The following is a 26,382-nucleotide window of genomic DNA, read 5'->3' on the forward strand; positions in this document are numbered from 1 at the left end:
CATGTCTTAGTTACAAATAATTCCAAATAGCTGACTTATGCTTCCAGGCCCTGATTATACAAGGTAACTTATTGAGAAGTGGAAAACAGAAAAATGCGGGAAAGGCTCAACATGGTGGATTTTATCATTAATTGAAATTTGATCCAAAAAAGCAGAAGCGCACATCGATACTGTGTAAATGATTCCGAGAAGCACGGTAGCTTGGGGGATTGGAAAGAAGAACTAACATGAGCACTAAGAATTCATTCTTTTATGTAGAGAAAGAGACATCTTTGATGTCAACATTTGTATTAAATCTATGCACACATTTAAAAATCAATGCCTCTATTTGTTAGATGCAAGTAATTCTCACTAAAGACTGAGAATTAACCTGCAAAATGGGCTCACACCAGAAAAAAAAATACTACAATCAGAGCAATGATTCCAGACTTAACTACAAATGGCTCACGTTTCTTTTTAATTAAATGTAAAGTTCACCCAACATGTCTGCAGTGCCTATTAAACCTACAGAGAGCAGTGACCTGGGATGGCAGTGTTGGAGTGAAGCTCCTGCAACCCGGCCTCAATTCACAGAATGCGGGTGGCTATTTATTCAACTCCTGTACACTCTGCAGCGGGGAAGACTGAATCCTCACACCCGGGAAGCAGCTTTCTCGAGGCCACAGCAGATGTGTGGCTCTAAGTCTCATGAGGGTGGCCATGGTGTCTAACTTGCTCATATTTTATTATCACCTCATACACAGTACAGTGCTTGCTATATGGTGGGTGTTCTAGAAATATTTTGGGTGGAGCAGTGAATGAAAAAAATGAATACATGAATGAATGAATACATGAATAAATGAATGAATGATACATAGGCAGAACCAGGGTAGCCTATGTTTTCAGGAATAAATGTTGGTCAGCATCTGGGTAATTAGGATGATAATTTGATTTGTGATCACAAGTCCCTCAAAAATATTCTTGTTTGGGCCATTATTCATTTAAGAGGCAATGCCAGGTGCCTATAGAGACGGATACCCCTTGGGCCATTTTGAGGTAATTTTAATTCTCTTTAATTTTTTAACGTATCTGTGGTAGTGCTTATCAGCAGAGATACAGCTGTTTAAAGAGACCTTGTCAGCTCCACCCTGGGACACACAACTTACTGAACTGCACTACACATAACATTATTCACATCTGCATATGTCTTCAGGCCATGGTGATGCGCAAAGACACTTGTTTCTACCCTACCCCCCCCCCCCCCCGCTACTTGAACACTCAGTAACAGGTACTTAGAGTAACAATAGTACTCCTTCTAAAGGCAGTTTTCAGAAATGAAGAGGAGCAGGAGAGTGATACAAGTGAGAGTGTGGAAGCTGTGAACATTTAAACTGCTGATGCAAGAAGAAAATCTGTTAAATTTGTTATAATTGGAACAGCAAATGTAGGTCTCAATGGAATATACAGGCAATTGAAAAATACCTTCTTCAAGTGCTGAGAGGAAGTCAACAGCAGGTGTTGGTGTGTAAGTAAGTCAAATTTAGGTGAAAGAAGAGCAGACATGTTTCATGATAGAATCTTGCAAGCCATTCCCTGAAGATTTAAGTGGGCAATTGAGAGTGACATTTAAAGTGGCAGGAGGCACTCTGAGAAGTAGCTTCTGCATTCCACATAGTCAGGTTCAAGTGCAAGAGAGGTCTTTGTAAACAGAGTTCAGGGCAGTCCTTTGTGATAGGAGAGGAGTCACTAAGACTGTTTAGGAACCCAGGTAAACTTCCAGCCCCCCTCTTCATCTCGACGAACAAAGGCTTGTCCCTGGTGGAAGGAATGAGTTTTCACATTACAGTGAGGGCTCAGGGATGTGGAAAAGGCCATCTCAGTCTTATTGGGTGACACATCAGAAGCATAGTAAGGATGAGTTTGCAGCCCTCCTGGGGGATTTGAAAGTTGAGAAAGGAAGTGAAAATCCTCCCCAGGGCTGGCAGTGCCACAGGAAGGAGTGGTGCTTTCACCTCCATAGTCAATTCGCAGATCCTCCGTGGGGGCCTTTTCATAATCAACTGCATCCTCCAGAAACTGGGGAAATGTGCTGGTGATTCTCCTGGGAGGAGAGGCGAGGGCACTGTAGTTAGCTGATACGGTATCATCAATGGTGTTGAGATCTTTTAACCCAAGCGTTTGAAGGACCCAGGGGTCCACAGGGGGCCCAGGTTGCTCTTCACAGTTAGCGAATTCACTAGAGAGGTCCCTCTTGACATTTTTGCGATGGGGGATCTCAGGAGGAGAGTATCTTTGCTCCTTGGGTTTCCTCTTCCCCTTTCTGAGTTTTCCATATGCTTTGGAGACATCATCTGATGATAGCAATTTCTGGGGAAATAACATTTGATTACACAGTCAGGAAATCAAGCAACATCATTTTCTTTACTGTTGTGTAATCACACCTACTTCAAACAGTAACTAGCCTCCTTACGTCCTTAGAAAACTTGATTAAACTTCTATTTTCACACACGCGCACACACACACACACACACATACACACACACGCACAAGTAAAACTGGTTGCATTAGCTTCTGTTTCTAAGTTTAAATCTATGATGAGAATTTACCACCTAGAAATTCCAATTTATACTTTTTACTAATCATTTAAAAGTTGAAAGGAGTAAATTATGTCTTTAAATTTTTTTATCCAGGGAAGTAATTATTATTATAATGGAAAATAATAGCAACTATCATGTAATTGACATTGGTTACATGCGTGATCTCATTTTATTTAAGCACTGTTAAAATTTCCTTTAATAAAGAGACTAAGGCACAGGCATAGTAATGGCTTGTTGAAATCACTGAGCCTTGATTTCCATCTAAAGCATCTGAATCCAGACAGAACTAGGGGAGGGGGGTTGGAGGACTTGGTGAACAAGGTGAAGAGGTTGAGCAAAAATAAATAAACAATGCATAGACACACACACAAAATAATAAAACATTTTTTTTGGTTTTAAGTTAGTATGATATACCAATGATGTATCTTTTCACAATCAAATAATTGTGAAGTAATACATAATTTTAAATGTTTGTATTTTTACCTAAAAAATAATTAAAATTAGTTTATTCAACATAGCACTGGAAGTCCTACCCACAGCAGACTAGAAAAAGGCATAGGAATCCAAATTGGGAAGGAGGAAGTAAAATTGTCATTATTTGGAGATGACATGATATTGTACATAGAAAACCCTAAAAAATCCTCACCAAACAAACAAACAAATAAACAAACAAAACCTACTAGATTAATAAATAAATTTGGCAAAGTAGCAGGATACAAAATTAACAACAAAAAATTGATGGCGTTTTTATATACCAACTAGAGGCCTGGTGCATGGATTCATGCACTGGTGGGGTCCCTCAGACTGACCTGCCAGGATTGGGCCAAAACAGGCTCTCCAACATCCCCCAAGGGGTCCCAGATTGCAAGAGGGCATAGGTCAGGCCAAGGGACCCCACCAGATGTGCAATTGGGGCCCGGGAGGGACCATGGGAGGTCTCCAGAGCATGTCAACCTGTCTTGCCCAGTCCTGATTGGCAGGAACCCAGCAGCAAGCTAACCTACTGGTCATAGTGTCTGCCCTCTGGTGGTCAGTATATGTCACAGTGGGCATCATAGTGACTAGTCGAACAGTTGAATGGTCTGACACTTAGCATATTAGGCTTTTATTATAAAGGGTAATGAACTCTCAGAAAGAGAAATTAGAAACACAATCCCATTTATCATTGCAACAATAAAAAATAAGATAACTAGGAATAAAATTAACCAAGGAGGTAGTAGACCTGTACACAGAAAACTTTAGGACATTGAAAAAAGAAATAGAGGAAGATATAGTAAGTGAAAGCATATACTATGTTCATGGGTTGGAAGAACTAACATCATCAGAATGTCCATACTACCCAAAGCAATCTATAGATTCACTGTAATTCCTATCAAAACACCAATGGCATATTTCACAGATCTAGAACAAATATTCCAAAAGAATTTATGGAGCCCAAAAGGACCCCAAGTAAACACAGCAATCTTGAGAAAGAAGAACAAAGTTGGAGGGATCACAATACCATATATCAAGTCATACTACAAAGCCACTGTAATCAAAACAGCCTGGTACTGGCACAAGAAGAGGCATATAGATCAATGTTACAGAACAGAGAACCCAGAAATAGACCCAAGCCATTATGCTCAATTAATATTTAACAAAGGAGGCAAGAGCATACAATGAAGTAAAGATGGTCACATCAATAAATGGTGTTGGGAAAATTAGACAGGTATATGCAAAAATATTGGATCACCAACTTACACCATACATAAGAATAAACTCAAAGTGGATAAAATATATATGTAAGTCACAAAACCATAAAGATCCTAGAAGAAAATATGCCAGTAAAATCTCAGACATTTCTCATAATAATATTTTTGCTAATATATCTCCAAAGGCAAGGGAAACAAAGGAAAAAAAATAAACAAATGGACTACATCAAACTAAAAAGCTCTGCACAGCAAAAGAAACCATTAACAAAATTAAAAGGGAGCCTACTGTATGGGAGAACTTATTTACCAATGATATATCTGATAAAGGGTTAATATATAAAATATATAAGGAACTCATGCAACTTAACAAAAGGAAGATGAATAATCCAGTTAAAAATGGGCAAAGGACCTCAAGAGACATAAAGATCGCCAAAAAACATATGAAAAAATGCTCAAAGTGACTAATCATCAGGGAGACGTAAACTAAAACTACAATGAGTATCACCTCATGCTTGTCAGATTGGTTATTATTAATAAATCAACAAACAGCTAGTGCAGGTAAGGATGCGGACTGTTGCACTGTTGGTTGGAATACATACTGGTGCAGCCACTGTGGAAAACAGTATGGAGTTTCCTCAAAAAATTAAAAATGGAACTGCCTTTGTACCTAGTGATTCTAGTTTGGGGAATATATCCTAAGAATCCTGAATCATTAATTCAAAAGTATATACTAGTATGTAGCCCTATGATCATTGCAGGAGATGAGTGGATTAAAAAGTTGTGGGCCCTGGCTGGGTTGCTCAGGTGATTGGAGCATCATCCGGTACACCAAAAAGATTGTTGATTAGACTTCTGGGCAGGCACATACCTACGTTGTGGGTTAGATCGCTAGTCAGGGTGCATATGGGAGGAAGCCAATTGATGTTTATCTCCTCTCTCTCTCTCTCTCTCTCTCTCTCTCTCTCACACACACACACACACACACACACACACACACACACACACACATCAATAAACATATATCCTCAGGTGAGGATAAAAAAAAAAGAGAAAGTAGCAAGTGGTATTCTATTTAAGTTTATATTAATAATTAGAGTCCCTAATGGGGGGATGAGAACACATTTTTAATACCTTAACCAATAAAGAAATTTAAAAAATAAATAAATAATTGAGGAGAAAATGGTGGAGGTATATCGGACGTGTCCTGTGCCTTGTCCTGGAGCAGATAAGGGTGAGCAGCTGAAATGGGTAACATGCAGCCCGAATAGGCAGAGGATTTTCAGCTGAGAGACTGTCTGCAGCTGGGAAAGACCGAGAACCCCCAGGAAAAAAAGGACTGTTGGAGACTGCGGCTGAAACCTCTCTCGGTGCGCCAGCTCAGCAGTGGAGGCTGAGCCATCTTGGGTGGCTGTTGCCGGCATCCAGAGACCAGCTACTAACCTGGAAACAAGGGATCTCAAGCAGCGTGACTGCATGAACTCAGACGAGCATGGAAAGGTTAGACTTCCCCTAAAGGTACAGTTTGCAATTCGGGTTGGAGAGAGGACCTAGCTCGCGCGGGGCGAAATCTGCGCCCCACAGAGTCCGCAGCCATTGGGACCAGTGTGACCCGTGAGTGGGGAAGGGGCCCAACAGGGCTGCTGGCAGAAGGGAACGCGAAAAATAAGCCCATAGCTGGACTGGATGTAAAAAAGCAGCCTTGGACTTTGCCAGTGTGCCGGCTGCTTGGTGCCAGGGGCGAGTGGGCGCGCGGAGACTGCGCGCAGACCTGGAAGGTGGAGGCTTGCGAATTCGCACAACGTATCAGGCTCTTGTTACAGTTCCCCTTAGATCCGTGCATTTGATTATTAAACCCAGTGCATGGGATTCCCCAGTTGGGGTCATTCGCAGAGCCTGTAGGGGAAAGTTCTTTTTGGGGAGCCTGGGAAACAGAGCGGGCAGTAAGGATTAAAGAACCAGCTCTGGGCAGTGGACTTTCCCAAATCAGTTTCAAGTACCATAGAGAAAAAAAAAAACCCTACTGATAGAGAGGACTTATAACCTCGGAGGTCAATCCAGACACACTGCCACCCAGAGGCAGAGCCATGAACTGTCTCTTCTGTGATCACAAATAAAGGCAGTCTGGTAAACAAATACAACCTGCCTTAAAATCAGGACTGTGGTTTACGGCAGGGAGGGACAGTGTATCACAGGGAAATTCAACACTCTCCTGAATGCCTGGCAGGACTAAGGCGTGCCAAAAAGAAGAGTAGAAGATCTGAAGCACCTTCACTACTGCATATTTTTATATTTTTCTTTATTCTTTTTTCACCATTTCATTAAGAACCTATTTTATTATTTTTTATTATTTTTTTTCATCACTTGATTTTACCTTTTTAATTACTACATTTTTTAACCAGTATTATTGCTATCATTTTACCATTTTTTCAAGTGTCATTTTATGTTTTTATTTTTCTTTATTTTATTTTGGGATTAGTGTTCTACACTCTATTTTCATCGTTTCTTTAGCATCATTTCTCTCTATCTCACATTTACCCTTAAGCCAAAACTCTCTTGCTCACTTTTCCCCTTTTGTTGTCCTGTTTCTCTTACCCTATTCCTGCTTTAGAATTTCCCTATTCCTTCTTTTTACCCACTTTCTAAATTTCACCCTACTTATATATCTAATTTCCAATCCCTTGCTCTAAATCCATATACACCTCTCTCTTATCTTTCTTCACTATCCAATTTTTTTTTCTCTCTCTCTGTCGTTTTGCTAGTGTTTGCTTGATTTTGAGTATATTGGTTTTTTTTATGCTTGTTTGGGAGGTTGTTTTGTTTTTCATTTTCATTTTTCTGTTTTGCTTATTTTTTCTTTCTCTAGTTATTTTTGTGCTTCTGTTTTCCCTTGCCTTGCTTGATATTAGTGGTTGTTTGTAGTTTGCATTAATCTCCATGGATCTGCTGCTGGAATTCATTGAGATTAGTTGTGGTTCTATTAGAGTTTTTTCCCCGTACAAATAGCCTCTTCCCCACCTCTATTTCATTCTCTCTCTTACATTTTTTTTTGTCTGTTTGTTTTTTTCTTCTCTCCCTTTTCCCAATCTCATTTTGGCACTCCTTTTTGTTTTTTCTTTTTCTCTTTAATCTTTTTCTCTTTTTTTCTTCTTTATCCCCTAATTCTCTTCGCTTGGGTGGTCACCTTTATTTGGGGTTATTAATATCATGAATACATTTTGTTCAGTGCCTTGTACGTTGTGCCTTGTTGTGTTGTATTTTGTGCCTTTAAATCAATGCAGCAGAGAGAGAACTACATAACCAAACACCTGGAGAAGAGAGATCATGGTGAAACAAAGAACCAACCCACATATGAAAGAAAAACAGGCATCATCAGAAAAGGAAGTAAACGAAATGGAGGCAATGGAGGCAAGCAACCTGTCAGAGAAAGAATTCAGAGAAATGGCCATAAGGTGGATGAAAAGAATGGAAGACAAATTCAACAATATATGTAGGAACCAAGAGGAAATGAAGAAGAACCAAGAGGAAATGAAGAGAAACCAAGAAGAAATGAAAAATGACATCACTACTATAAAGAACTCAATAGAAAGCATCAACAGTAGACTAGAAGAAGCAGAGGACCACATCAGCGAGCTAGAAGACAAGAGCCCACTGAAACAAAAATAAATAAATAAATAAATAAATAAATAAATAAATAATAATTTTTTTAAAAAAAGCTCTGGTACCTTTACACAATGGAATACTACATGGCTGTAAAAAGGAAGGAAATCTTACATTTTGTGACAGCTTAGATGGACCTGGAGATTATTAGGCTAAGTGAAATAAGACAAATACCATATGATCTCACTTATATGTGGAGTCTAATGAACAAAATAAGCTGACAAACAAAATAGAACCAGAGACATGGATACATGGAACAGACTGACAGTTGTCAGAGGGGATGGGAGAAGGGGAGACTGGATGAAAGAAGGTGAAGGGATTACCAAAAAAATATATGCATAACCCATAGACACAAATGACAGTGTGGTGATGGCCAGAGGGAAGAGGAGGCAGGGCTGGGTGGAGGTGGGCAAAGGGGGGGAAAGGGGAATATCTGTAGTAGTGTCAACAATAAACATAAATTAAAAAAAATAAAATAGGGACACCTGTAATACTTTCAACAATAAAAATAAATTTAAAAAAATAAAAATAATAAATTAGTTGAAATTACTGTCCAAAAAGAAAAAAGAAACACTATGTAACACTGCTTCCTCTTATTTCATTAACTTTCATAGCACTCCCATGTGATATGTATTATAGTATTCTAAATCTTGCAAAATTGAGAATAAGAGAAAAAACTGCCTAATTAATATCATGCACTAATTTGATAACTGTTCTTTTTCTGGAGTTAAGGCTAATAATGAGAAGAGCTGAATTGTAAAGGAATCAAAAATAGTGTGCCCTTTTTTCTCTGAACTGTTATGTCCAGTAAGAGTAGTAAAAAAAATCATCAATTTAGATTAAATCATTTCAAATAATGTGGCTTGTCTAGAAGAAAGTAAAGATTGATAAAATCAATAATAATAACAGAATGGCAAAAAGATAACAAAAAATACAAAACCCAAAGCAATGAAGAAGAACAAAAAGGGGCTATGGGCAAGCTATTTACCCTTGAGTTAGAATAATTCATTTTAAAAGTGTAAGAAAAATGCTTATTAAAAGATAATGTAGCCCTGGCCAATGTGGCTCTGTTGGTTGGGCATCATCCTGTGCACTGAAAGGTTGATGGTTTGATTTCTGGTCAGGGCACTTGCTTGGGTTTTGGGCTGGATCCTTGGTAGGGCCTGTGCAGGAAACAGCCAATCAATGTTGCTCTCACATTGATGTTTCTGTCTCTCTCCCTCTCCCTCTCTCTAAAACTCAATTACAAAATAAAGATAATGTAATTAGCAATCTCTAATGGGCAGTCAAGAGATCTGGGCTTCAGTCACATTCATGACAATTCAGAGCTGGGAAGATTCTTAAAAGATCTTTTAGCCCATTCATTTGCAGATGAAGGTAACTGAGGCCCTAAGTGACAGCGATTCACGGAAAGTCAAACAGATAATGAAAAAAACCCAGCATTCCTCAGATCTGATTCCCTCTCCAATGTTCCATCTAACTAAGTCTGTCTTTTGATTAAGTTCTGTGGTCTCAGCAACTCCCTTGGCTGGCTTGTGATCCTTAAGCAACTTCTTTTGTAATATATGACTAAAATATATAATCTGGTTGCTTCCAAGAAATGATAAATAAAAAATTCTTCTGAAAGTGCTTTATTTTGATTAGAAAAATCTATCCATCCTATAAATGCATTTGAAAGCATGTTTGGTACACTTCCTCCATTTAATCAAGGAGTTTTATCCAAATGCTCTCCTTTCTCAAATAGACTTATATCCACTCTGTCCGTATAGAGGGGAGAGGTACATACCTTGGCTTTTTCCTCAAGACATTTAACCAAAGCAGAATTCAGGTATTGTCTGAGGTGATTATTCTCTTCATGTAACCTAGCAAGTTCTTCTTCCTTCTGCACCAGAGTATCTTGGAGCTGCAAAAAGTAGACAATGGTGAAGGCTGCTCTACTATATTGACTTTGTAACCATGTAATAGTGCCACTGATCCTTAACCTGCTTAAGCCTGATTGTTATTTTGTTTGTTTTAAGAACTCTACCTCAGGGAGCCCTCCTCCTCAGAGGCCTAAATTCAGTCTACACCCACCTACCACCTGATTGTTCAGTTTTGTGCCCTGATTTTTTTTTCATTGCCAAGTGTTTGAAGAGATTATATGACTTTTAAAATTGTAACCACAAGGGAAGGTATGTAGGAAAATGAACTGCATGCAACTGTTTAAATATAGAAAAAGGTGTTTGGAAAAGTTTTGCTGGACTCCTACCTTGTACTTTACAAAAAAAAAAAAAGAAGAAGAAGAAAAAAAAGTGGGTTGGCTTCCCTCAGCCTCAGATTGATTGGCTTATGTGTCCACTTGATTAAATTACTCTCTCTGGAACAGCTATAAGCAAATTATGGAATGTGAAGCAATCTTTGTAAAAAACTTACAACCATTATTCCTTCTCCAAGTGATGAACTATGATTTTAAAATATTATCACATTCATTATATCATTTGATCTTTCCAACAGCTCACAGAGGAAGGTAGCCAAAATATTTCAATTTCACAGATAAGGAAATAAGGATTCAAGAGGGCATACAGCTAATATATGTGCAGAGCCAGGGCTTGGCTTTGATCTTCCTAGTGGGTTTTGGTTGCTATTGGTGGTTGTGGTGGTGTTTTTTGTTTGTTTTCTGGGGATTGTTTATTTGTTTTTTCTTTGGTGTTATCACCTAAATTTTATCACTCTATAGACTTATAGTCACTTTGGTCATAAACTGAACGTTAACATATGAATTTAAAAGGGAAAGGAAGCAGTGTGACATTGAGGAACAACCTTAAGAATGGACTGCATGGAGCATGGCCGGTCCGGTATTCTGATCTTCTGCACATACCTGCTTGTTTCTGTAGAGCTGAGAGGAAAGCTGAGCCTCTTCCCATGAACAAGAGTTAGGAAAAGGGAAATTCGAGTCACTGGATGATTCTATGTGGAAACACCAAATAGGTAACTGAGAAAACACACTTGCAGTTTTGGATTAATAAAGAATTTACAAAAAGATTTGAGAATGTTTAATAGGTTCAATTTCCATTCCAAAAATAACATTGCCTCCACACAGGAAAACAAAATATTTAATGCTTTAGGAAGGGGCCAGGATGCCATAGAAGACAAATATTTATAGACTATATGCCCGAATAGCTACAGAGGTGCATTTTTAAGAGCTAGCAAGTCACATCCCTCCCTACTATATGTGTTCCTGCTGGCTAAATTTATAAAGACTGTCCCATCTGCATTATTAATTCATTCAACTATTTACTGCTCCACCCCCCACTAGGCATAACATTGTAATTCCACTATGTTTTTATCCTATTTTCTAAGCTTTATTGCTTGAAAATGTAGGCCCTAGAATCAAATTCTATTTTTGATGCTACCATTTTCCCCAGATGAAAATTTCTGCCTGTCTGCCTATCAGTTAACTCTGATGGAGAATATTTATGCAGAATTCTATGTGGTAGCAATTTCTACTTTAAAATAATTTGTACCTTACTTTTCTGAAGACATTGGTGAAATCTCAAAATGATAACTCATGTCTTTCAAATACCATTCTCTGTACGTTTTACAGGCTTTTACAAATGGGTGTTTTGTTTTGTTTTCATATTTGACAATAAGCTGTACCTACCAAGAAAAAGATGGTTGGGCATACTAAATTGGTTTACTTTTACCTTCTTTTCCTCACCTAGAACAGTTCTGACTCTTGCCTTTCTGTATTTAAACAGAAATACGACTGGAATATTTTTAGTTAAAGTAGAATAATGGATAAGGAGACAAGAATAACATTTTATAAACTGTTTTGTTTCATAGTCTTGGACATTCTGTTGCTTGTGGTAGAAGATAAAAACTGAAAAAATTTCTTCCTGATATGTGTGTGTTTTGATAGTTTGGAGCTTTTTGTGCCTTTTCTCAAATTAAAAAAAATTATGTGGCAGAATCAATAGTGCAGATATTTAATTCTAAAGTGTCTCAGAGTTCTTTCAGAAACTTGAATGTTAACACAAACATTTATTTAATATTTATAAATACTGTTGACTAAGCTCTAAGTTAAAATCAATATGCAATTTTCCATCAATGATATACTTCCCTCCAAAATTGAAGTCTTCTTGGGGCAAAAAAAGAATCATTTTTTTCTACTTACAAGACATTGTTCATAGAATTTTCTCTATGAAATAAAATATTAAGTTAGTATTTCCCCTTGTTTTTCTATCATACCCAGGGAACTCCCAAAGAAATGTTCTAACTGGTATCTTGATTCCAAAAGCATCCCACTAGTATTGTTTATAAAACTTTGTCCCAGACCCAAACTCTCTCAGTGATTAGAAATCTCCAAGTACTGAAAGGTATAGGGAGAAATACCAACTGTCCAGCAGGCAAGGGGAAGAATCTTGTTTTCACTATTTGGCAAGCACAAAAGAATGGATTATTTAGCTTGTATAGTGCAGGAGTCTTTGGGCTTTCTTAAACTTTTCATACCATCCCTTCTTCTACAGAGTTCTAGCCCATGATGCTTTGCAACTATGGGTGCTGGAGAAAGGGCTTCAGATCTACCAGGAAAGTGGAAGAGCAGAACTTACCCTGTGCCTGTGGTGCTTGTTGGGGCTCTCTGTTGTCCAGGAGACCAGCAGCCCAGAAAGAGACCCAAGTCTCCGTGGAAACGTCAACACTAGATTCTGACGTTGTAGTGGAATACGGGCAATTATAGCTCTGGCCTCCTACAAAGTGCTGGTCTTGGCAAGGCAGAACGGTGTTCTGTGAAAATCAGTATGAAGGGTAGAGGGGTTCCCAGCAGATGGGGTGTGATGGGGATTTGGAGAGAGGAAAGGAAGGGTGGGAGAAAGATGCCGAAATTACACCCAATGAATCAAAAACAGTAAAGGTGCTAAGTATAGATCCCAGGTTAATTTTGAGTGGTCAAAATATAAATAGTAGAAGGGTCAGGTCCTTGACTTACCCAGTACTTTCCTAAGACCCTCTCAGCAAAGAACAAGCTAGTATTGGATGCTCCAAATTGGTACATATCCAGGAGTATTCTTTATTGCCATGTCTGAGTCATCTAACAGGCTACCCATGATCTAAGTAAAAGGAATTTTACTTAATGATTCAAAGCCATAAGAACTATTTGACTCTTTCTAGCAAATATCTTAGTTATATTTCCAATAGCCTTGAAAGACAAATCATACTAAGGCTGAAATAAACAGAACAACAAAATATAATCTAACCTCCTTATTTTAGTTTTGTACTTTCTGAATTCTACAGGTGCCCCATTCCTCTGGCTTCCAATGCTACTGGGTCCTGTGGTATCTGAGTGGTTTAAAACAGATACATAGATATATTCCAGAGATAATGAAATACATATTGCCCCTCACTCCTCACTCTAAGCTCAAGAGCATAAAATCACTCCAAGTAAATATAGAAGCAGAGCTGAACTAAATTAATCAGTAGAGACAGCAAGCTCTAGTCTCTCCATCACCAGGTCTCAGTGCCCTTGCAAAGTTATCTTGCCACTCCTAACTTCCTGGCAGGTATTCTCCACTGTGTTCTGAGCCAGTGAGCACCCTCCTCCCAGGAATCCTCAAACACAGTCTTTCCAGATGTCCAGGCAGGGGCAGGTATGCAGCAGCCTTCCTGGGTTAATTTGTACAACCACCCATTTCTAATTATTTGTCAATGTTTAATCAGGTAAAAGCCATTCATTTCAGCGGAGTGCAGATTTGGACAAACTCTTTTGACCACTATAACTCCTTGTTGACTTGAGGACTTTCTTGGGCATAACATAAACAAAGGAAACAAATAAGAGAGGAAAAAAAATCACATGTTCCTGGTAAATTAAGTTTTGAAAAAGCCCATTTTGAAGCAAGTCCAGCTTGGGCAGTGCAGACTAAAGAAATTCAGCCAAAGTTTAGCAAGTGCTATTTTCTTTTATTCTAAAAGCATGTTTGTAGGCTCTCTCCCTGACGTTATTACTGGAATTAGAGCTGAGCTATTATGCAATTGACACCTGAGAAGAAAACAAACCCCAAATAGCCCTAGACTAGGTTAAGTCCAAGTGTTTGCTGATATGTGCATAATCTACAGAAAGATGTGGAATGAAAAGTGAGTGCAGGTGTACGGGGAAAGTTGGGAGACAGAAATAACAGAGAAGGTAAAGGATGAGAGAGATGGGGAATGAGAAAGCGAGATGGGCAGCAAAGAACCCGTCTTAATTGACAGGTAGCAAAGAAATCTTCCTTCCAAGGTGGGAGAGATTCTACATGCAAAGATTACTAGCTCTCAGCACCCCCAGGCTTCACCAGGGAGCTAGCAAAAGCCCGCTCCTCACTCACCATCTTGCAGTGGAAGAAGGCGCTGCAGAAACTGAGTCCACTCTTAATTTTTCGGAGTTTTAAATGGGACTGAGGGGAGGAGCTAGGAGAGGCGAGTTCTAATCTGCAGGAGCCGCGGGGGACGCCCGGGGCTCCCGGTGCGCGCCGCCTCTGATTTGGTGCGAGGCTGTCAAACTGGTGACGTGGCTCAGGAGTCATTCAGCCAAAGCCAAAAGCACTAGCACTCGGGGCGACCGCCTGCTGGGACCTGAAACCTTCGAAACCCGCGCCTGTGCAGGCTCGTTGCCCGCGTCGGGGGTGGAGGAGACCGCGCACCCGGGGCAGACTTGGCGAACTCCTGCTCCCGCCCTCGTGGTGCGCAGGACCGGGCTGGGCGGGGCGGACTGGTTGGCAGGTGCCAGGGCACAGGGTCAGCCCAAACCCGCATCTCGGGGATCAGGCCAGCACTAGGGGAAGCCCATGCAACAGGATCCAGTCAGTACTGCTCCTGTGTATTTTCCCGGTCACGTGATAAATAGCAACTTGCTGTATGCCATTGTGAATTGATTGGCTTTTTCCCCCCTATCAGCGGTTCTCAACCTGTGGGTCGCGATCCTCGAAAATACATCCTGCATATCAGATATTTACATTACGATTCATAACAGTAGCAAACTTACAGTTATGAAGTAGCAACGAAAATAATTTTATGGTTGGGGGTCACCACAATATGAGGAACTGTATTAAAGGGTCGCGGCATTAGGAAGGTTGAGAACCACTGTGGCTCATTTTCCCCCACTCCTAAAGTGGGTGTTAGATGTGGTGGTGATCTATCTCCATCTGGAATGTAAGCTTCCGGAGAATAGAGGGTTCTATCTGTTTTGTTCACTGCTTTCTCCAAAGGGCCTGGGACAATTTGTAGCATGTGATGGGGTGCTCAATAAAGAATGAATTAGGATACAAATTTAAGAATCTAAAGTGTGTGTCTCTGTGTTGGTCCTATCCTCACAACTACTATTATAGAAGTAAATGATTACAATTAAGAAAAATCAGTGTGTCAATACTTCTCAATTAAAAAGTTTAATTTCCACCATCTTCTCTCTTGCATTTTATTCTCATGATTCCTGTGATTTCATATCCAGAGGGGAAAGAGGCATAATAGCATCTTTAAAACTTTTCATATACATAAGTTGAAATAGCCAACTTATTTCAAATGGCAATAACCTAGGAGGTAGGTGTTCTTCTTGTCCCTGTTTTAAAGGATGGCAACTGATGCACCAAAGTTAAGAAACTTGACCAGTGTTTTCACAGTTAGGTCCTGGCAGACTCAGGATGTGACCCTCTGGCTCCAGCATCCATGCTTCTAACCACTATAATTTTTTTTTTTCTTGAATCTCTTGACTTCTTTCTACTGCAAGTTATAGCCATCTATGCAATGGCCATTTTCATGCACTGAATTGTGTTCCATCAAAATGTATATCTTTTATCCCTAACCCTCAATATGACTATATTTGGAGATAGGGACTCTAAAGAGGTAATCAAGGTTAAGACGGTATAAGGATGGTACTGGAAGCAAAGAAACTGGTGTCCTTATAAGAAGAGAAAGAGACACAGGGATGGCAAGTGAGGAGAAAAGGAAACAGCCAGGAGGCGGACATTTGCAATTCAAGGAGAGGGGCCTGGGAGAAACTGATAACACAGTAGACTCCTTGATTTTGGACTTCCAGCCTCCAGAACAGTGAGAAAATAAATTTTTGTTGTTTAAGCCACCCAGTCTGTGGTTCTTGTTATTGAAGCCCCAGACAACTAATACAGGCATGGCGTAGGAATTGAGAAAACTTCTGATTCTGGCTTTTATAGTCTTTTCTTTAAACCAGTTTTGACCTTTATTTATTCTGCCTTGCCTTGTGCATATCAACCATAACACTTAGCAGTGACTAGCAGACAGCGGATGCTCATTAAGGGTTCTGTACCAAAATTAAAAAAAAAGAAAAGAATGCAAGAGGAAGAGGAGGAAGGCTCCGGACTTCATAGACTCCTCTTCTCCTGTTCTAATTCTGTTTATTCACAAGCATTTTTAAGTGGACAATACCAGGTTTGGAGATTACTGCCTGGAAATTACTGCCTGGATTACTCCACATGAGTGGTCCCCTCTCTACTCTCACTGCTTAAAGGAAAGAATGCCCTGGCAATATGACCCTGAAGTAATGGAGGAAAACAGATCAAAATCCATTCAGGTAGTAAGAATCAATGATCTTGTTCAGGGTGAAGAACACCAATAGTAGATAAAGGAGGACTGAGTTTTGTTTTTTGTGGGTTTTTGTTTTTTTGTTTTTTGTTTTTCTGAAAACTGTCAGAAATGAGACCTGTGAGCCTGTGGAAGGTATTACTTCTTGACCCCAAAAGTGACTCAAAATGGGCAATTGTGTAAACATGGCATAAAAATAAAGGGCATAGGCGTTGGATACAAACATATACCTGGGTTGAAATTCCAGCTCTACTCTGAGACTGAATCACCTGGGGCTATATTATGTTCTCTAAGTCTTCAGTAGGCTTCTCTGGTAAATTAAGAAAGAAATACCTATTTGAGAGGTTAAAAAACTGACCACTAATGCTTGAATATTCCTAATTCACTATCCACAATATGGATAGTAGCTATTATTATTGTTTGATGTAGAAGACTTTGCTTATTGAACCCATGTGCTGCTGTGTCTTGCTTGTTAAAAATAAGTGAAAATGAAAGTTACATTTAAAAAACATGGTGTTTTTTTTTAGGGCTAGAAATATATTTTTTTAAATTGTCAATGGGTTTTAGGTACACAAATGTGTCATAAATCATTAACAACTTTAGTGTAGTGGAAGTGGGAGTATTTAGGGTGGTAGAGAATCCCTCAAGTTAAACAGTAAAGGGCTATTGACAATGGAACATAAATCTAAAGATAAAGCTCTCCTGAAATCATAAACTGATGGAAAATTTTCAAAATTCTTAAGGTCTGATTTAAGCATATCTTTTTATTTTAAATCTATTGCTTAGGTATAAGTCTTATGTTTTTTGGTTGGTTGTTTGATGGTGTTTGTTTGTTTGTTTGAAAAATGAGTAAAGTAAGCAATAATGTAAAGTCTTTTGGTCATTTTTAATTTATATATTTGAAAGAAAGAGGGGCAATTTTCTTAGTGATTGTAACACATGTAGATTTTTTTTCCATCTATGAATAAGATTTGTTAAAAACTGCCTTTTGTACTGTAGCTGAAGTGATGGTGTTAAGGGGGCGGGGGTGGCTAATAACAGCCCAATTGTTGAATCAGGGCTCTGCCTCCTGCCAGGGCAAAGATATAACAAAATAGGAGGTAATTTGACCTACACACAAACCAAACCTACAGACAGAAATGAGTAGAGTATGATCAGAGGTGGGCCAAGGAGATAAATAGTTTGGCATATGGAATGTTCTTTTATTTCACCCCTGGAGGACACTTTATTCAATTGCCTTATTAGTGAATTCAGTAGCATATATAACAAAAGAACAATTTTAAATTCTCTTTACAAGCATAGCTTTTTTCCATAGCTTCAACAGCTGAATCTCCAGGCAATAAAAAGATAGTATTTCTGCTTTCATATGAAGGTAAAGAAAAGCGTAATCCTTAGAGAAAATTCAGTACAGTAGTAATTTGCCTTGGGCGATTTAACATCTGAATATTTTATTTCAGCCTATCTGGAGAATGATTACACATTTAGTTTGATAAGACATAGCTCTGACTTCATCTCTCCAGAATGATGTGTAGAAATCATGTTTATACAGATGGGATATTGCCTATTCCCTACCACCTATAAATCAGCATGGCTTCTAGCAACCCTCATATATGCAATAATGTATGAATATATGAAAAAAAGAACAGTTTGGTAACTCTTAATTCTGGCAACAAAATAAATTTAATATTTGAGAAAATGATATCAGGTTATTAGCCAGAAAAGAGAAAGGCCTTGGATAAATTAAAGAATAATGTTCGATTCAATCCTGACTCAGATTAGCACTCGATAGAAGAGTTTGGTGTGGCCAACGTGCTCAGTGGTTGAGCATTGACTATTAACCAGTAGGTCATGATTCAATTCTGTGGTCAGGGCCCATGCCTGGGTTGCATGCTGGATCCCTGATCAATGATTCTCTCATCATTGATGTTTTTATCTCTCTCTCCCTCTCCCTTCCTCTCTGAAATCAATAAACATATTTTTTTAAACCTCTGTGTGAGAGGGAGGAGAACAGATATTTATGACACTATTTTATTGGGTGTTTGAGCCAGAACTTATTTAAAAAGCATCATAATACACTTTTGCCCTTTATTGGCTTATTAAATGATTGCCTGATTTTTCAGTTATATTTTATTGCATTATATTAAAGGAAATCATATATTATTGCTTCATTAGCAAATTTGAAGATTATCAAGTATAAGGGTATATTTTTCAAATATAAGTGGTTTACTTCATATTGAGGGGTAGCTAGCAAATAGATATAGGTCTATATTTGAGGTAAACTTGTTCTGTAGTCTGTAGCATGGCTTTCTGGCTTTTCTCATAAGATAACACTTAAAAATAAGGGGGTAGGTGTGGAATGAAGGGGGTAAGTGGGGGGAAAGGGGACATCTGTAATACTTTCAACAATAAAGATAAATTTAAAAAAATGTTTGTGGGTAAGCTGGAATAAATAGTTGAGGCTTATCCTAACTGCTGAGAGGCATGGGGGCTCCCATTTCTCCCAGGCCCTATCAAAGCTGTAACTCTGTGACTTGGTGCACTTGTTGGGAAACTCTGTTTGTGATAACCTATCTGGCCAATTCGGAATGCAGTCGTCTCAATACTACTACAAAATCACATACAAAACAGTGAAATTAACAGCATTGCCACAAGGTTAGAGATGTGAAATCCCAAACCAAACAAAATAAATACAACTCTGCTCCCTACTGTTTTACTCCTACCACATTAGAAAATAATTAAAATAGTGAGTTATTATGATAACCATATGTCAGAGATATGCTAATTCAATCATAATTTGAAATGAAGTGAATTTATGCTTCAGGAGCCTCAGTATTTTCATAAAGTAGGCTCCAGTGCATTCATTGCTCCTGAAATCACCCGCAGAAATTATTGATAGATTCATGGGTGGATTGCTGACTAGACATTAAAGACCTGAAAAGTGAATTGTCACTGACCAAGGCATCCAATTTTACCCTGAAGATAGTGGAAATAAAGACAACCCTATGGTTTCTTCAAAAAATGTAGCCCATGGTGTAATAGCAAAATAGGCCAACTGAGACCTGATTCCATTTAGCCCGGGAATTATCAGAGAACCTGAAATAATGTGGCCTTTTCATGAAAAGAAGACAAATAAATATATTTAGATATAAGATGTTAAGCTACAATTAAGTTATAATTCCATATTTTATAATCTATACATGTGCTGCTGAAGCAAGTACATATTTTGTAATCTATAACATGTTAACTGAATTCTTATTAACCCAATGATTTGTGGCAAAATTATCTTATTTATCATCAAATAAAAGAAATTTACTTGAAATTTGTAACAATGAAATTTGGGTATTTCTACTCAATCTCTGTTTTCCACTTTTGTTTTTCATAAAATGAAAGCATAATGACAACCTCTAGGCCAGTAGAAGCTTTTATACATTCAAAACCAACCTGAGAAAAATACAGAGAATTATAATTTCTATGATATTAGTAATGCTGAATGACATTAGAATGAATGAACAGAAGCATTAAAATTTTGAATAAAACACCAATTCAGTAATAAAGGAAAACTTCAAAAGTGTCTATAAATGTTAGAAAAAGAGGGCTATGGTGAGAACAGTGCAGACATTTTTTTTTTTCTTTATCCAACCAGAGGTGTTCCTTCCTCTGAAATAGCTGTATTAGCACTGGATGACCAAATCATTGCCAATAATCTTAAACACACAAATAAATTTCAAAGGCTTCATTTATAGGTAGGAGGGCACCAAAGCCAAGCAAGCAAATTAAAAATGGTTTATTACCCTAGAACACAATAGGTAAAAATTCAAGTAGCATATTGCAGAACTTGCATATTTTTAAAAAATTTTAAGAGCAATTATTTGTGTATTCTTTAGTATCTATCAACCTGGATGTGCATAACTGTAATGTTTATATATTTGCATATATACATATGTATGTACAGGGAGGAATTCAGGAAACACTGCCTTGAAATACTTGCAGTGGAAGTGCAAAGATGTTGGGAAACAAAGACTTACTCTCCACTTCTCATTTTTCTATACAGGGGCAACTGTTAGCCAAGGGAACAGATTTTTTTGATTGATGAAATTGGAAGAAGGGAAAATAACGTTTTCCCAGCCTCTGTCCCGTTTAGAGTTGTGTGTGGCTGTCCCTGTCACCTGTGATAGGGCAAGTCAGTCTATATTATTCAGCAGTGCATTTTAGGAAGCCTATTAAAACTAAACATATAAAACATGTTGGACAGTCAAGCTTCTTTTTATAAAGTGATAAAGGTAACTATTTTCATTCACCCATCTATGTGTCTATTACTTATTTCTTAGCTCAGGAGAGAAAGGAATATTATTTATTGTCGTGTGTGTGTGTGTGTGTGTTTGTGTGTGAAAAAGTAATTGTATGCTATGTATTAAAACAAGCAATCAAGGAATATCTATATATAAAATTCAGCTATATGCAAATATATTTCTAGAACTTTAAAATTTCCATATATTCTAACTCAGCAAAAACAAAAATCGATTTATGAAGATAATACATTTGATTAAAAATAAGGTACAACTTTGTTCATTATATCAGTTTAACAAATATTTGTAAAAACTTTCTAAATATCTAATAATAAGAGACTTTTTCAATAAGTTATACTATGTCCATAGCATGATTATGTATCCATAGAAAATATTTTTAGAAAACGTTAAAAACATGGGCAAACTACATTATGTTAATTATTTCAAAGTGCATAAAAGTATATTCACATGAGTGAAAAAAACAGGGGAAAATATACTAGCATGTTAGTGGTATTTATCATTTCTTAAGATAAGTGTTGTGATTATGATTCTACTTTTCATCCTCCTGTATGGCCCCAAAATTTTACAAGGAACATGTTTTGCTTTCATAATCAGAAAAATTGTATCAAAATATATATGAAATCATAATGTAAAAGTGATACATTTTATAGAATAGCTTCATACTTAAAATTAAAGCAACATGAACAGTAGTGATAGATATCTGTGGATATATTGATTAAAACAAATATTCCATATGTTTCTATTTTTATACAAATTTTGAGGTGAAGTGGAAATAAACGGTGATAGAAGGAGAATTGACTTGTGGTGGTGAACACATAATATAATATATAGATGATTTATTGTAATTCAGAATTGAACACCTGAAACCTATATAATTTTATTAACTAACTAGAGGCCCGAATCACAAAATCCATGCCAGAGTAGGCCTTCTCAGCTGCGGTGGCTGCAGCCCTCCCCTCTGACAGCTGTCAGTCTGTTCTCTGTATCTATGAATCTGTTTCTATTTTGTTTGTTAGTTTATTTTGTTCATTAAATTCCACATATAAGTGAAATCATATGGTACTTGTCTTTTTCTGACTGGGTTATTTTACTTAGCATAATTCTCTCCAGATTCATGCATGCTGCCACAAAAGGTAAGATTGTCTTCCTTTTCATAGGCACGTAGTATTCCACTGTGTAAATGTACCACAGCTTTTTTATTCACTTTTCTACTGATGGGCACTTGGCTGCTTCCAAAGCTTGGCTATTGTAAATAATGCTGCAAAGAACATACAGGGTGCATATATTCTTTTGAATTAGTATTTCGGGTTTCTTCCAATATATCCCCAGAAATGGAATCTCTGGGTCAAAAGGCAGATACGTTTTTAACTTTTTGAGTAAAATTTTCTTTTATCTATTAGCCATCTGTGTACATGTCCTCTTCAGAAAAATAACCAATGTCACCCCAATAATGCCAATACAAATTTTTAAAAATTAAAATTAAAAATAAAGGTCATGAAGTTGAACTTTCCTCTCACATGATGCTTTGATTATGCTTGTGGGAAATTCAGATTGTTAGCAGACCAGAATTTTCAAAAAATTAAAAATACACAGGTAAATGGATGACAGAGCTTGAATGAAATGTCAAATTTAATTAACAAATCAAAAGAACATGAGAAAATGGGCCAAAAAGTGGACAATCAGAAGAGAATAATGTGAAAATTGGTTCTCTGAACCTTTTGGTTTTTTGAGGCTAATAAGCCACAAGTTAAGTATTTTCCTTTTGCTCTTTGTGAACAAAGTTGGGCCTCTCATCTTTTACTCTTCTTCAGTTAGCAATGCACCTGCAGGCATGAGCTTGCACTATTCCTTTTAAACTGGGAATGTGCCTCTGTTCTAGTTGAAAATGTATGTATGAAGCAGAGAAATTCCTATATATTTGATGACTCTCAAGATGACATATTTCATATAAAGTCAGAGGGCGAAACAAAAAACGAGATAAAAATTAAAGGAACACAGATTTATGTTCAATAGTTGAAGGTACTTTTAATAGAGTTGTCAAAAAAAGAAATGATTTTCCTTAAGCAGTAGAGGATTCTTCATCCTTAGAGGTACTCAGAGGTATTCCATCAAAAGCCAGAAAGCTTTTTTTGCTTTTTGATTAATTAGTGAATGCAAGCAGGTGTTCATTCAGAATAAGTGAGCTCCTTTTCCATTGTATGCTGCATTATATAATTACTGGGGCTAACTCATTGAATAAAACAGATACCCTTTCTGTCTTAATGGTGTTTATACTCTAGGAGGATATATTGCACACATACTTATGGAAATTCAAATTGTGACAAGTGCAATAAAGAAGGAATTGCAGTGTGCTGTGAGAGTGTTGAACCCATTGTCCCTAACTCATTGAACTGGGTGAAGAAAGCTTGGAGTAGACTGAGGTCAAGTATATTTTCCTGAGGAAATGACCTCTTAGCAAAGACTCAAAGAAAGAGTCTGAGTTCAACAGATGGAGAAGAAAAGGAAAATATGTAACAGGAAACACAAAGGAGCACATGCAAAGACCTCCAAAACACACACCAGAAACAGAAAAGAGTGGTGAGTAATGAGGCTGGAGAGATAGGTTGTGAACAGGTCATGCTGGCAAAATGCTCTATCCTAAAAGCAGTGGGCAGTTATTGAAGGGCTTTACTTACCTGAGTGTAGTCAGTAATGTTTCCAAAGCATTAAATACTGGATAGAATTTGGCCTTCCCAATTTGACAGTTTACCTAGTAATTGAGGCACTATCTCCAACCAGTGTGCCTTGGGCAATGCAGTCCCCCATACCCTTGTGCAGAACTAGCTCCTATTTAAAGATAAAACAAAATAATGTATATATCTTTTTCATTGATCCTCTGTAATGTCTGAGGTTTTAGATCTGTGGATTCATAATTTGTAGAATAGAAGGGGGCTTTAAACATCAGCCCTGTGATTTCCTCACATCCTATCTAATAATAGACAAGCATGGTAATTAACCATAACTTCGCTACCCTTCCCATTGGCTAATCAGGGAAATATGCAAATTAACTGCCAACTAAGATGGCAGTTAACCACCAACAACGATGGCGATTAATTTGCATACTCGCAATGATGGGAGGCGAAAGGGGAAGGATGGAAGACAGTGATCAGAAACACAGGCACAGGCAAGAGCCAGGGAGCAGGGCAAAGGTTGGCCCTGGGGGCCACCTTTGCCCTGCCACCAGCGGGTGATCGGAGAAGCCTGGGGGTGGGGCAGGGAAGTGGACACAGACAGCGAAGGAGACTGCAAAAGCCGAGTGTGGGGGTGATCGCAGAAGCCGGGTTCGGGTCAGGGAAGTGTCCGCCGCCAGCGTCCCCGGCCGAGGCTTCCCTGCCCCGCACCCGGCTTCTGCGATTGGTGATACCTATTTTTGCATGACACTTAACTGACTACCCTCCCTGGAAGCACAGAAGAAGAGGAAGCCCCCAGAAGAAGAAGTCGCCAACCTTTGGTCCAGGTGCCAGCGCCTGCAGCTGGCTGCAGCCCAGGAGATGGACAAGCTACCGGCCAGAGGTCTCAGGCTACAGCCACCCAGAGAAGCTACCAGCCCTGTGGTCCAGGGCGCCAGCGCCTGTGGCCAGGGAAACAGGTTCCCTCTTCTCCTACTGCAGTCATTACTTCAATATTCCCCTTCTGAATTTCTCTCCTGTGCTGCAACACAACTCCACTTTTCATCGGAAGGATAGGGAACAGAGAGAGCGGTGTTAAAAGCTGACATTTTTAAGCCGGTAAGGTTGGTACTTAAACATATAAATGGAAAACTGGAGTCCTTAAGGTAACAAAGGCTACAGAGGACAGGGACAGCGCATGACTTATTATATCCAGCAATCCATATGGGGACTGAAAACTTTGCAATGATGACAATTACTGAAGATATGAATCAACTAAAATAGTTGACAGGGACAATTCTTCCATCTTTGAAAATATCTACATCAAATCTGTTTAAATAGATTTTCATCTGCATAATATAACACATTCTGACAAGACCACCACCACCACCAATGTGGTCAGTGTTGTGCCGTAAAATGTTTAATAACTGAGGGACCCTCCCTCGAGTGCACAAATTTTGTGCACCGGGCTACTAGTTTTCTATAATATACCAGGTTTATTGAGTTGCCCAAGGTCACCTGTTGTAAAGTGCGAAGCTAGTACCAGAAACTGGATCTCCAAAGTCCCACCCAATCAACGTTGTTGTCTTTTATGAATGACTAGTGACTGTTTTACTTTTGCAGTGTTTACTAGGCAGTTGCATTTTAAATATGAGATATTGGGCAATTGTGTTTTTATTTTACAGTAATGTAAGACTGTTAAAAAGTTATTCTAATGTCCTCTTTGGTAATTCTATATATCTTTAGAATTACTTATATAAAATCCTGAAATTAAATTATGGTTATATTAACCATATCATGCCACTAGCTTAAGCATCATTAGTGAGGTTAAGATATTTATAATATAAAAAGAACCATATTATTAATACTAGTATAAATGCTGGCTACACGGGGACTTTCTAAACATATTTTTAAAGGGAAAGTTCAAGATATTTGTAGCACAACTGCATTTGCAAAGTCTTATGAACAAAGGGAAAGGCATGCTATCTATGCAAAGGTTTAGTTTTTATTGTATATTATGAACACATGTGAATCTTGTCATGTCATTGAAATTGTTGTATTGTATTGAACATTGTAATCTTTTCTCATGGTTATCCAACTGTCTCCTTTATATGTACATTGAGAATTTGGTCCAGGTTGCCCTCTTTCTGTTGGCTGTGTAAGTGTAGAGCCTAATCTGTGGCCTATCTACAGGAAGTACAGGATTTTATGGAACTAAATTTTACTCTCCTTCTGGTCTTGCTTAATATTTTTTCATTTCTTTAATTTCTTCTGTATTTCCTATTTTTTTTAAAAAAAAATATGGAATGCTTCACGAATTTGCGTGTCATCCTTGAGCAGGGGCCATGCTAATCTTCTCTGTGTTGTTCCGATTTTAGTATATGTGCTGCCGAAGCAAGCACTGTACTTCCTATTTTTTAATGCCAGCTTCAAGTACTTTTCTATTCCTTTAAGAAGCCTTAAATATTTTCTGGAAAGAGGTGGAGGATAGTAAATAATAAAAGGATAAATTAGAAAACAAACATAATAAAAACGTGCAATGAACATAAATATTTACAGAATAAAATAGCAGAGTTACTAATGTGTAAAATTCTTAACCGTATGAGTGATTCTAAAATACCCATACACACTTACAGATAATTTTACAGAAGTAATTTTTAAAATGTGTATCTTTCATTGCTGCTTACGTGGCAGATTATATTTTTAAAAAATGGACAGAGCCAATTTTCTATTTCCACATTTGCTTTTAAAACCTTGCCACTCCCATCAGGAGGTGTAGTCTATTTCCTTTCCTCTTGAAAGTACGTGTGACTTTGTGGCTGCCTCCACCAAATGAACATCACAAGGTGATATGGTCTCTCTCACTCTCGTTTTCATCCCAACCTTGGAACTCAGTCACAGCTATGAGAAAGACCAGGCCACAAGGAGAGACTATATACTA

The 26,382-nt window shown here is 38.1% G+C and overlaps 1 protein-coding gene and 1 non-coding gene across 2 annotated transcripts; both read right to left on the bottom strand.

The window, feature by feature from the left end:
- Positions 1-1,725: 1,725 nt before the first annotated feature.
- Positions 1,726-14,460, bottom strand: GMNC (geminin coiled-coil domain containing). Its single transcript, XM_059691655.1, has 5 exons — positions 14,263-14,460; positions 12,514-12,688; positions 10,782-10,870; positions 9,711-9,827; positions 1,726-2,346 (listed from the first exon to the last, which is right to left on the bottom strand). Exons 1-5 carry the CDS (start codon positions 14,458-14,460, stop codon positions 1,726-1,728), a joined length of 1,200 nt encoding a protein of 399 aa, XP_059547638.1.
- Positions 14,461-25,736: 11,276 nt separating this feature from the next.
- LOC132232011 (U6 spliceosomal RNA) lies at positions 25,737-25,843 on the bottom strand. The gene has a single exon (XR_009452175.1). It is a non-coding gene; the product is annotated as a U6 spliceosomal RNA (small nuclear RNA).
- Positions 25,844-26,382: the final 539 nt, after the last annotated feature.

The sequence above is a fragment of the Myotis daubentonii genome, chromosome 3 (assembly GCF_963259705.1).
Source record: "Myotis daubentonii chromosome 3, mMyoDau2.1, whole genome shotgun sequence".
Classification (NCBI taxonomy): Eukaryota; Metazoa; Chordata; class Mammalia; order Chiroptera; family Vespertilionidae; genus Myotis; species Myotis daubentonii.